This window comes from Bemisia tabaci, chromosome 3 (genome assembly GCF_918797505.1).
Source record: "Bemisia tabaci chromosome 3, PGI_BMITA_v3".
NCBI classification, from domain to species: Eukaryota; Metazoa; Arthropoda; class Insecta; order Hemiptera; family Aleyrodidae; genus Bemisia; species Bemisia tabaci.
Window position 1 is genome coordinate 25,985,438 of NC_092795.1, and position 12,967 is coordinate 25,998,404.

Genomic DNA, 12,967 nt, shown 5'->3' on the forward strand with positions numbered 1-12,967 from the left:
CTCCAAGAATATACTCTGAAAATTTTGGGCGAAAATATCCAGGAATATTTTGTAAAACGAAAATTAAGAAACAATAGAAATTTTGAAACACTGCAATCAAAATCCGCATTTTTGTAATTTTACCATAGGAATGTGATTCTACCACTTCATTCTCAAACCGGAATGCGAATCACTATAAAGGTCACTGATGACCCGAGTAAAAAGAAAAATGATGTTGCGAAGTCGAGAAGAAATCCTTGTATTGTCTTGATGAACTTGACAACATTTCATTTCATTCAAGACCAACAACTAGTGCTGGGAATGACCACTGTGCACTTTTTGAAGAGTGATGACACTTTCTATAAAAAACACTTCAAATTTACAAAGGAAGGAACCCTCCCACTCTTCTTTGATACAAAATTATGTGTAATCTATGAACAGAAGGAAACAATTTGGCTTCGAAGTATTGTTAGATTCTAGAAATTGTTTAAATTGATTTAGGACGTAAGGTTACAGTGCAACACAATGTAACATAAAAACAATGCAACATAGATAACTAAAAATGAGCAAAGAGATGGACTAAAAAGCTCATAAAAAACGTGCAAAAATACACGATTCAATTTTTACAAGAATAGAAGAATACTTGGAAAGGGTTTCTCACTTTAAATATTTCAAGAATTTGTTTCAAGAGAACTCACCTCCTAGAATTAATGATTTTTTTAATGGGATATTCAATCACTTTACAGTAAGACCTCGAATTATCGGATCGCAATTTAACGGATCGATCCTCCGGTCCCTTCAGCAGGACCCACTAGCACGATTTAGTGGATTCCACGATTTAACGGATTCGGCCTCCGGTCCTGTGAAATCCGATAAATCGAGGTCTTACTGTAATTGCTACAGCATTTGCACCAACAGCAGCTAGGATTAGGGTTTTGAAATGGTTTTCATGCAACATGGTGGCTACTGACAGTGATTTTAAAGATATTTCAAGGCCTTAAATTTTTAAGGCTTAAAAAGAAGCCTGGGAAACATAAAAATACTTAGACGTTGGCTGTGATCCGATAAAGACAAGATCGAGTTGCCACTGCAAGACCAGGAGTACAATTTTTTTGGTAACTACGAATGGCAATAATTGCAGAGTCGTCCACATCAATTCGGTGAATGGGGCTATTAAAGTCAAATTGGAGAAGATCTTCCAGTTTTTGAATTTGATACAGGAATAAATATCCTAGAATAAAAAAATAAAAAGTTTATGATTCAAAATCTAAAACCGAGGAACTTCGGAAAAATTTATTTTTCTGAGGATTTCCGATAACCACATTGTGCAAAACATGCATGACCATGGTCCAAATACCTCACCGCACAAAAAGCTCTAAAACATTGTTTTTAATAAGACACTTATTCAAATTCAACTGAAAGATGCATTTAAGTATGATCTTCAGTACAGAACATGATAAATAATTATAAAAACGCAGAAAGGGGTACTTACAAATAGACTGCATTTTGCAATTTGGAACTATAAGTTCTGGCTCTACTAGAAAAAAACTGATGTGCATAGGGAAACTAATGGCACATACGTTGTTTTTAAACCGGGCTAGAATTTACGGTTCCAAATTGCAAAATGCAGTCCAAATATAACCTGCAGCAGCTAAAAATACTGCAACACTATTCCATCTTTCTTTCCATTCGATTTTTTATTTTCATTCTTTCTCAGAAAAAGTGCTTCAATACCAGAAGAAAAGCTGATTACTTTCAGGTTTTTTTTTTTTTTCGATGAGTTTTCAGTACCTATGATGAGCTGTTGTCATTCTGAAAATGTTAGGTTTTTTTTTTTTTTTTTTTTTAAATTTGAAAAAAGCTATATGAAAACAAAAAAAAATAGATAAATAAAAATATAAACTAGATGAGTAACAAAGTTATTATTTTGGAAAGCAGTATGCTACTACACATATTCAAATGTAAAAATCTTAGTAGGTGAAGATCCATTCTAGTCTGAGAAGACTCAACACCTAGATCTGCTTACATTTGTGAAACATCAAGAAAACCTCGACTATATAGGAGCTGATTGGTCTTACCCTCTTTAAATGCTTCATACAATCAGAAACCGTTATGATCAGAATAGATCCCAAAATTGAGAAGGATTATTGATTATCTTCTAAGGCATTAAGAGACTTAAAGAATGCAACCAACAAAAAAGCGCAAAAAAAGGATGTAAACTCTTACCGACATCTGTTCCCAAAATGAGGAAATTTTGAAATAACTCAATGGATGTAATGACTTTTTCTTTCAAATACACATAGATGCTTGAATTTCTCAAATTCATGTAAAGCCTATTGCACACTAAAAAATGAGAAAAGAAAAAAAAATGTCATACATTAATATACAGACCCATTAATAACAGGAAAGGAGAAACATCATTATCATAGCTTTCCACAGTTACTCTTAGTCCTGAAAAATGACTCCTAAGTTATTATGCCTATACTGAGGACACTAGACTTTGCACTGGATGCTTTGTCCGTCTTATCTTACCAGTCGGCAAGCAACAGGGAAGAGAAACTCTCCTTAATCACTGACATTTCTATTGGATAATTTCTTTAAAATATTGATAATTCACTTTTTAGCTCTGCTTGTCTGGAAATTGACACAAAGGAAGTTCGATTTTACGAGCTCTACTTGTTCAGATCAACCTTTCAAATAATATCAAAAATTTAGCCAGCCCTATTTATCTTAGTTTTCCATGAATTAAGATAAGGGATGAAGCATGTAAAAAGGATGAAAGGCAAAATGCTCTACTCTGAGATGCAATTTTCGATGAGGCTTGTGAATTTAGCCTCTTTCCTCCGATGAAATTTTTTTTTCCCCAGCCAGAGGCTTGTGCCACTGCTAAAGTAAACAGTTTATTTTTGACTGAAATGATGCCCTTAATAATTTTATTAAAAGAGGCCTAAACCTATTTTTTTAAGACCTTTTTACTACGAAGAAACGAACATGAAAATTTGTATCTATGATAATTAACAATAAAAAATTATACGTACTACTGATGGCAAAGAACATTCCGCATTTCCAGGTTTTCAACTTAAATGCCATTGCGCGCAGACAGCCACAAGCACAATCAATTGGCCGTGACTTCATGTCTGCAGAGCAACAAGAGGAGACTCTCTCCAACTTAAAGTTTAATGCTGCCATGACAAGAGGTGAACTCTTAACAAAGTATGAAATCTAAAAGAAAAAATACCATTTTTGTAATTGAAAAAAGAGGGTACCTTCAATGTCTGGAGGACGAGGTTTCAAGAGTTCAAACATAATAAATTCTTTAAAAGCATCTGTCTATCATGAAATTTCACCATATATTTTACGGATGGCAATAAGTGACTCCATTGTCATTCTATTCCTAACCTGCTCATATTTCCAATGAAGACTGTTTTGTAATGCAGATCGCACAATATCCTGTGCTACCTTTTTCATGATCCACAAACTGCAAAACACAGCATAAATACTGCTGACAGAGTAAATTAAGTGAACTACGTACCAAAATAGACTTGTCCTGAGACTATAAGGACAAAAATCTCGATTGCCATAGTCAAAAAATTTCGATTCTATTTCATTTCTAAGAAGGGATTCACTTAGAGTTTTCATACAAACTTTTCAGAGAATGTTCTTAAAAGGGCAAAGAAAATTCACAGAAAATTTTGCGCAATGATGATCATCAGTCATCTCTCAAAAAAGTAAAATGTAAAAGGATACCTACAAAACAGCATTCTGAGTTACACATTGCAGGGTTTCAGCGTTGATAGATCAATGATATATTTTCTGAGGATTTTCGAAGATTTCCGAAGATCTTTGGAAGGATATTTCCGGGAGTCTACAGATTTGACATGAAAAAATTCCCTGACTTTTCAAGATTTTCTCTGGATAAAATAATCAAACTGACTTTCTACATCGAAAATTTGTACACAAAGGACTTGCCAATGTCATGTGAATTGATAGCAAATGAGTTGTTCTCTAAAATTGAATCAAGATTTGCTCTTAAAAATTACAGTACCAGTCTCAGTTATTTTCTGACAGTCTTTGAATGTTCATAGTCTGTATTTAGTGCTGGGCCTAGAGGGAGAATAATCTGCTGAAACAGTCCGCTAATGAAATGAAAAAGAATTCTAGAAGTACCGTGTTATTATATAGACAAATGCCTTTTGAATTGTCGCAATCAGATGGAACTGAGTAAACGTCTTCACCCGACAGCAGTATTAAGTCTCCACTTGGAAAATAGTTATTATATTCGGATTCTTTGAGGTGGAGAGTGGCATTTTTGCAGTACCTGGAATGAGTTAAAACCTTCAATGAATCATTTTATTGGTAGTATAAGTCTGATGAGAAATGTTGCTTCAAAGGACATCACTTTGTACAGAAAAAACAACCTTTATAATAATTAATTGATCAATTGAGGCTTTTGACAGAAAATACTCTCCAATATTGTAAAAAATAAATAGGCATGGTTCGTTTTGAAAAGTTTTGATTTTTCTGAGGACCACCAGCAATTTCTTTTGATAAAATAGTCGGGGAAAATCTCTAGATTGAAAAAGTGAAGACCGCAAAATTGTAAGTGAGGTCGGTTTTTTTTTTTTTTCATTTTCGAGTTTTTCGATTTTTAAGGGTGAAGTATAGGCAGAGGCCAATGCTTGACCACCAAAATCCATCACTCCCTAGTCAAATTGAGTTCAAAGTCTATGGATGTTGGTCCTTGACATGTAAAAGAGCGTCATCAAAGTTTCAAACCCTCCCTTGAAGAATTGCGCCCCCTCACGTGGTGTTACCATAATGATGTAGCTGATGGGGCAATGTAGATTTTGAGTTGCGATTATCTAAAAAATCATGAAAAAACTTGCTATTTTACTCGGTGTGAATCATTTTAAATTTACGTTACTGTAAGCAAGCGAGGTTGCCATATTTTCATTTTTTGAAATTGTGGTTACATTTTTGTGGAGTATTCAATGAAAAATCTCAAAGTTGAGTGACCCCCCTTACAAAAAAACATAAAAAAATAAAATGGAAAAGGAAGATAAAAAAAGGACTTTTAGGTAACTCACTTTGTCAACACCTTCTCCCGCACAGGGTTATAACTGCGAGAGTGATGATATCTCTTTCTTAGGTCAATTACATTATGAAATCGAGGCTTCAAATATAAATCCAATTTGTCATGAAGGCATCCCTTTAATATTTCTAGAGAGACAAAGAAAGAGAACCATGGATTAACTCTATAGGAATGAATAAACTAAACTGAACTGGAGAAATGTCACTGATATATAAATATAAAATTTTATTTGATGTTCATACCAAATCGTTTCTTCATTTCAGCGCTGGGACTTAAGTTTGAAAGAGAAGAAAACATGTTTGCTTGGATGAAAACCTGCTTTTGATTATTTCTTTCTAAACGCCTTGAAAAATATGCAAAACTTCATAAAGAGAGAAAATACTTTACCAACAACAGTGAGATTGAGTGATAGAATATGATCTCAATTTACCATTGTCATGCGTAGGAGCACCAGGTTGTGTGAATAGTTCCATGGAGTCAACAGCAATTCCATGGAAAATGACGGTTGATTCACCTGACGTCAAGTTATAAGATTGAACACCTTGTGCATGACCGACAAAAGCAACATCACCTGAAAGAGACATATATCTTGATAAGTGAGTATTTTTGAAATCGGTGGATGTTCAGAGTTATTTTAATTTTTTTCTCTTTTTTGAATAATAAAATTATCCTTCAGGGAGGGGACGAAGGGGACGAGCAGTGAAAGGGTGGCAACAGGGGGTTTTAGAAGAAATTAGGGAGTGCCAACTCCCTGAAGGGCTTTGAGAGGATAGGGGACTTTGGTGGCTAGGTGTTGCAGAGCGCCAGAGCACGCTATAAGAGCGGCTTTTTTAGATATAAATTATCCTTTAATCTAAGCGCGTACACTCGTATTTTCTTGCCCATCTTGCCAAAGAATGCGATTATGACCAGATAGTTGGGTAGCGTAACTTTGCCAGTGCTGTCCTAAGACAATTAGGCTGCGACAAGTTAAGCCATGCGATCACTATGTGATTGTTATGGTCACATTTTCATTTTCCTGGCTTCTCCATATTTGTACTATGATTACTGTTTTATTGATGTGCAGATTAGTTTTAGGACAGCGCTTATTCATGTTAGAAATTTAGTAAAAAAAAAAAAAAAAAATTATTCTTTCCTTTGCATTCTTTTTGTCAAATTTATTACCTGAGCTCAAAAGTCTTGTGAAACTGTGATTGCATTTTAAAATTCTATGAAAATGAAAGTGATTCGAAATGCAAAGATAATCAATAAAAAGTATTGACAAAGAAACAGTAGGAACACATGTATTGTTTCTGAGGGTTTCAAATAGTTCATCTATTTTATTTCATCAAAAAAGAGCAAACAAACATTGTTGCTTGAAATGTTCATAGATTATTCTTCACATACCTAGATAGGACAAATTGAGGAAGTTTTCAAGAAATAATGTAATGCAGCTCTTTCCATTTAGAAGATAAAGAATAACAGGAAGTTTGCCCTCTGCCACATTGCAAACCAAAATACAAACTCCTGGAGTTTCAGCATCAATGTAGTACATACATTATTAGGAACAATATTCAAATGAATAGGTGTATTACTCACACATGTTTTTGGATGATGATATCAAATTCAGTGCTGTCCACCAAAATCATAATTTTTATTTTTTGTCTGGTAAGCCTTTAATAAACTTGTGGCAGTGTTGAGGAATACAACCCGAAGAGCATCATTTGATGCTTTTTCGGGTCATTCTTTTGGTCAAACGTTGGCCTCTGTTCCGTCAGTTTGACGACTCTGAGGAATATAAAGTCCAGTGGAGTCCCAACTTGTGTTTTGTTCATTTTTTAAAGAATTAAATTCCGGAGATAGGGCCACATAGGTATTTCAACAAATGGAGATGTTGCATGTGTGAGAAATTTGCAATTTAAATAATGAACCTTATGTAAAAGTCCGCAAGAAACAAGATAGTGCCCAGCCAAGTCAAATTTAAAAAAGATAGAAGTCATACAAATGAAAATATTACGAAGCATTTCAAAAGCCAGATGGTATGAGAGGAACGCGGATATTCGCGCCGACCTCAACATTGATTCTGTAGAGGACTACATAACAAAAATGTACAACTCTTACGAAACTAGGCTGCATAGGCATCCCAACCCAGAAGCGCTTGCGCTTCTGGAAAAGGACCAATGCACCCGAAGATTAAAACGTCGCAAACCCCACGAGCTTGGAATTCAGGGGTTCTCAAAATTATCCTTCTTTTAAACTGACGGGCCTCCTTGTGCTCTTCGAACGCAATCAGGGGCTCTTGGGCATTTGACCGGGTTCGGTCACCCGCATTCCATGTCAAAGCAAAAAGACATTTTTACTTTGAAGCAAAATTGTTTTATTTTTCCCTCCTCATTTTTCAGAGGTTGTATTTCTCTCCATATAAATTAAAAAAAATGTGTGTAACCTAGTATAAGTTTATCTTATAAGTTAACTGGTTTTCCTTAAAAACAACTCCCAAGCTCAAAAAAATCTCTCAAAGGTTAGGGCGTAATGGAGGGGATATTCCATGCTATCCTGAGAGTCTACCTCTACATCAAGGCTAACTCTCTATGCAAAGATAGGGAGCAAATACATTGACAGGGCTGCCACTTCGTTTGGGGACTCTAAAACTGAAAACATGGCAACCCTACCACATTATTAGCTCCCTATCTTTGCATGGAGAGTTTGTCTTGATGTAGAGGTGGACTCTCAGGATAGCGTTGGTTATCCCTTCCATTACAGCCTCAACTTTAAGAGCGTTTTTTAAAGCTTGAGAGTTGATTTCAGAGAAAATCCATCGTGTTTCTCGCAAACTTTCACAAAAGAATCAAAAGTCAAATCGCAAATTCCTCAGACATGCAACATCTCCATTCTGTTTAGTTTCCTCCTAACTTATTAACATAATAAATTATTTCTACCTATAGTTTAATTATACTTTCTTTTAACTTTCATCTACGCTCTCAGTTTGCCTTGTTTGTCTTTACATTTTCTTTTTGGAGCCTTAAAATTCAATTCGGATTCTTTCATACAATGCCAATCTGAGTTACTTAGTTCTTTTGGGGGTTACTTTATTCCCCTTTGCTTAAAATCAGTATTTGTCCTTTTTTTTTTCTTTTCTTTTGTTTTGATAAATATGTAACATATTTCACTGAAGGTACCTTTTCGCATATGAAGCAGTTACAGTTTACATCTTTCCACATGTATATTTTTAAAATAAACAAACATCTATCTAACGTATACTTAGTTTAGCAATAAAAAGCTGTTAAAAAAAAGTCACGGATCAATCTCTTACCCGATACTTCAACACAATTGATGCTGTAAGGTGGTTCTTCCATTCTCTGCACTTCACTTGATTTACCCAGGTTAGTGAAAAATTTATTCCACTTTACCCATGTCTCAAATACGGTTGGCCAGTTGACGTTATCTGTGAACCAATATTTTGGATACATTTGAAGAAGCAGTTCCTCACGTAAACACTCTGGAATCTCACTCATACATCTTTGCTGCCAGTTAATTCTCTGAAAAAAAAAATACTTTGATTCAGATATCGACTTCTGATGAAATACAAATTCTACAAGAAGTTATAGAAATTTTGAGGAGAAAAGGAAACTTATAGTTAGTAGCAATATAAAACATGAATGCATACCGTATCAATAATTCTAGCACATATATTGTCCCCTGCCTTAGCTTCCAAGAGAGTCGCTCCATCACATTTTGATAGAATTACTTCAGTAACTTCGGTGGGGAACCTAGGGATATAGCATGAGGAGGTATCACTTCCGACTTCAGAATCTGGCATTTTAGATACCCTGTGAACTGAGATAAGATTGGATTAAATAAAATAACAAATAAATAAGAGTCAGTTGGATCTGATTACTCTGAAATTTTGTTCCTTTGACGCAAATCATACTTTCATTCTCACTTCAAACTTCCCATTATCTGCGCACAAAAAACCGTCTTTCACATCTAGGTACGCAAAAAAATACTTAATGTGTCAATGAAGATAGAAATGATACTTACGATAATTAATAGATAAGTAATTTTCTTGTAAGGACCTCACAAGTCCAATGACTCAAATTTTTTTCCCCATATGATTTGGAATTGGAATTCCTTTGGTAGAAGGTAAACAAATGATAATGAATAAAATGTTATCATGAAAAGGAAGGTAAAGAAAGCATTGGATTCGCATCCTGATACGTCATTAAAATAAACAAATTTCCCCCACCCCCTTAGGCCCTGCCATAAGCTCATTACTTGCTAATATACAAGATGACGTAATGACATGGATCACCGGTCTGAAGTCTCAGTCACCGAGTATAATTTCCGAATTTTCTTCTAACCTCAATCATCCGAGCGTGCAAGTCTCAGCGTAGCGCATCGCCGAGTTTATCTTATCACTCTCTAAATATTTCTACTTTTTACTTTTTTCTTTTCTAAAAGCGTGTTCTCCTTATTCAGTTCTACCATTCTCAAGCCTTGATTCGAACATCATCATATGGATAGTAACATTGCTGTGCAACCTGTATCACTATGATTTGCTCCCGGTAGTAAAGTAATCCAGGCATCATGAGCCAATTTCTTATTACTAGGTACTCTCTCAGCAAGTTTTTTTCACTCGAATCTGCTGTTCACCCCAAATTTTTGCAAAAAACTGAACGCAAACCCGTGCAGCTCCTTAAACACTACTCGAGTGAAAGTGGGAATGAACCTGTAGCAGCCTCCGGTGACTCAGATCAATCTGCAAAGCCGAAAGGTTCCTTTGCCGATGCATTCAAAAGATATACTGCGCCGCCCACAGTAAAGCCTCCTCAAGAAGACGCCTTCGCCACGTTGTTGCGCAACTCCAAATTTATTGATGTAAGTTTCATTCTGTCTTAGCAGGAACCAACTGTTTTACAGCACCTTTCTCTTTATGATGGATCATGGAACTGACATAGAATAATGATGCTTCGCAATCAGAAGCGAAACTCCCGTAAGAACGCACCGAAGCAAACCCTGTACTTGCTTACTATGATGCCGCGCTGTGCGTTCTTGAAATGAGAGGGGCAGGACTTTTAAATTTCAAACAGAACCGGCAACCCTGATGGCCCCGGCACGCAATTGTCAAATGTAAACAGTACTGTACTGAATATTCTTCTTCTTTGCTTTAACTTCCCTATCCCAGTTTTGCTTCTGATTGCAAAGCATCATTATTCTACGGAACTGAGGCCTCTTCTATAACCAATGGAGGGGCTTGGAGGACAAGGCGCAGAAGTGCAGTTTTTACTCATTTGAGAGATGCAAGGTTGAAGTTTCGAAATTACATGGATCCTTGTGGGGGAGAGAAAGTTCAAACTGACTTTTTGATGCTTAAAAATTGGAATTCAGGAGCAAACTTTTCACAGAGGATGTATTCAGACTGGTTTTACTTGAAATCATTACTATCTTAAATTTTTCAACAACTACTGCACTTATGCGCCTTGTCCTTTAAGCCTCTAAATTGCTCTGAACAGGAAGCTTGATCCTGAATCATTAGTAATAAACCAAAAATTGGAGCGGAGGTATAGTAGAAACTTAACTGCGATATCATGGTTATCTCTATATTCATGATATAGTTATTTTATCATGACTTGATTACAATTTGATCGATTGAAAAATCTCTCAAATGTAACTTCTAGGAGTAAATAGGAAGGAATTCTCTTTGTTCTCTATCCAAAATTCAAAATATACTCGTGATCTATTCAGGGTTGCCAACATTCTGGAAAACCGGGAAAGTCAGGGAAGTTAGCTGCGACCAGGAGAAGTCAGGGAATTCACACACAAAAACAGTTGTGTCAGCATTTAGCAGAAGTGATTGTAATTTATAGGAAAAACATTAAAGTGGAAGTTATATTTGATCGCCAGGGTAAGATGGGGAATTCAAAAATAGAAATTTTGGATTCAGAGAAAATAAAAAATTGTCAGGGACTTTGAAGATGAACAATTTATGGCAACCCTGTATGTTAATGTAATTTTTTATGTTTTCAATGACTTTCTCTGCAATGGCGTTTTTCATTTTTCATTTTCAGATAACAAGTAACGAAACTGCTTTGCAAATGGAAATATGCGGATTTGTGATTTTTGTCTCAGATTTACAAATTATTTCACATTTTCCGAACAGTTACTCCAAATTTCTCCATAGAGGCAAGGAAATAAGTGCACATATATTGTGCTAAATTTTAACCATTGTTACCAAGTCCAAGAGGCTAAGATTCTTGGCTAGAAACTAGGTTCTGGTTCTCACTGCCACAAGACAATGCCATTAATGCTCTTAAGTGAAAATGTCCCTGGCTGTTTGCAAAGATGAATTCTGTTCTTAAAAACTGCTTGATTATTTTGTTTCAGTTAGGTGATCCTAAAGGAAAAAAAGTAATCGGAAAAATATTCCACGTTGTCGGAGATGATTTGTACATTGATTTTGGATGGAAATTTCATTGTGTTTGCACCAGGCCAGCAACTAATGGAAGGTAAATGATTCTCTCTCTTGAACTTTTACTTACTACTTGGACTACCCTACTACTACTAACCACCTACTCAAATGGTACTACAGACCCTTGAAGGCGTTGGCCCCTTCAACAACTTCTTGCCACTCAATCCTTTAAAGTAAAGCTCCCAAGTTTATTTTGCAAGAGCAGCAATAACTTATAACAATTTTGTGGTGAAAAAATGCACTTTCTCTCCCCACATTGCAAGATCCTAACCGTGCATTCAGATAATTAATTCAGAACTTTGCTGATTTCCAAACGGTAAAAATCTCTTCAGCCTTAGAAACTGTACAAATAACTTGCTCAGGTAGCATGTAATGTCATCGTATCACAAGTAATTTTACTTTTAAGTGAGGAATAGCAACCTCACATGATGGAAGAATTCCTTTTGCATAATAAAAAAACAGAGAAGCAATTTTTGGGTGCAATGATTAACAACCCATCCTTCCAAACAACGAACTCCTTGGATGACCCAAACGATTACCAAACTACTTTTGGAGTATTTTATTTATGGAAATAAATTTATTATAACCCAGGAAGAATTTACAGAAAATTTCAAGGCATAATGCTGTTTGGTTCTCCATTTAGAAAATTTAACTTGAGAGGAAATCAGGAAGGCTCAATGCAATGACGCTTATTCTGGTTGGATCTGCCCAACTGATCTTTGAAAAAAAAAATGATGTCATCATGATGAGATGAGAATATGGCGTTCTCACTGTCATCTGATAAGTTTGTAATTTTTTAAGTCTTCACAAGTCTGATTATTTATTTTACTTTATATTTTCAGCGCATATGTAAGAGGCACAGAGGTTCTCCTCAGGCTTAAAGACCTAGAGCTGTCCACGAGATTCCTTGGAGCAGATAAAGACTTAACTATCTTGGAAGCAGATGCAATTTTAGTAGGTTTAGTTTCCACTCCAGTCAAAAATGTTACTACTGATGCATAATTGTTTATTTCTCCCAATCATCTTTGTACAGTTTGTTGTTTTCAATTTTTTTCAGATCAAAGTATCTTTTTAAATATACATTATTATATTAATGCTAGTTACCTAAAGTATTTTTATTTCTTAATGGGGCCAAAATCATTATAAACATTTATTAATAGACCCTTGGCGAATAAATTTTTTAATTTGAAACGGGGTGACGAGTTCTTGAAAAGTCACGGATAACCCGGAAGTCAAGGAATTTTGCCCAACCCTGAAAAGCCAGGGAGTGTCGGTGCTTAACCTTGAAATTGTTTCTACACAGCAATGCTTGAATGCCACAATACAAGTAGAATCAAGTTCATAAACGTATTCCTTACGCTTTTTTTCTCCTGTAGAGAACTTCCTTCAAGTTCTCCTATAAACTTTTGCGAAGCTCAGAAAATACAAATTAACAGATTCTGCAGCAT

General features: G+C 35.5%; 2 protein-coding genes across 2 annotated transcripts; one reads left to right on the forward strand and one right to left on the reverse strand.

The window, feature by feature from the left end:
* Positions 1-921: 921 nt before the first annotated feature.
* On the reverse strand, positions 922-9,232 carry LOC109031070 (uncharacterized). Its single transcript, XM_019042378.2, has 9 exons — positions 9,092-9,232; positions 8,718-8,887; positions 8,364-8,589; positions 5,502-5,642; positions 5,067-5,199; positions 4,147-4,297; positions 3,018-3,201; positions 2,206-2,322; positions 922-1,210 (listed from the first exon to the last, which is right to left on the reverse strand). Exons 2-9 carry the CDS (start codon positions 8,868-8,870, stop codon positions 1,023-1,025), a joined length of 1,293 nt encoding a protein of 430 aa, XP_018897923.2. The 5' UTR covers positions 8,871-8,887; positions 9,092-9,232; the 3' UTR covers positions 922-1,022.
* A 156-nt stretch (positions 9,233-9,388) lies between these two features.
* mRpS28 (mitochondrial ribosomal protein S28) lies at positions 9,389-12,618 on the forward strand. Its single transcript, XM_019042383.2, has 3 exons — positions 9,389-9,928; positions 11,435-11,556; positions 12,362-12,618. Exons 1-3 carry the CDS (start codon positions 9,638-9,640, stop codon positions 12,519-12,521), a joined length of 573 nt encoding a protein of 190 aa, XP_018897928.2. The 5' UTR covers positions 9,389-9,637; the 3' UTR covers positions 12,522-12,618.
* Positions 12,619-12,967: the final 349 nt, after the last annotated feature.

Excerpts from the sequence above, each read along its gene's own strand:
- LOC109031070 (XM_019042378.2), bottom strand. The coding sequence starts at position 8,870 with ATGCCAGATTCTGAAGTCGGAAGTGATACCTCCTCATGCTATATCCCT. Across the intron at positions 5,643-8,363 it reads CAATTGTGTTGAAGTATCGG|GTGATGTTGCTTTTGTCGGT; the intron begins GTAAGAGATTGA and ends TGTCTCTTTCAG. Across the intron at positions 1,211-2,205 it reads CATTTTGGGAACAGATGTCG|GATATTTATTCCTGTATCAA; the intron begins GTAAGAGTTTAC and ends TTTTTATTCTAG.
- mRpS28 (XM_019042383.2), top strand. The coding sequence starts at position 9,638 with ATGAGCCAATTTCTTATTACTAGGTACTCTCTCAGCAAGTTTTTTTCA. Across the intron at positions 9,929-11,434 it reads GCAACTCCAAATTTATTGAT|TTAGGTGATCCTAAAGGAAA; the intron begins GTAAGTTTCATT and ends ATTTTGTTTCAG. Across the intron at positions 11,557-12,361 it reads AGGCCAGCAACTAATGGAAG|CGCATATGTAAGAGGCACAG; the intron begins GTAAATGATTCT and ends TTATATTTTCAG.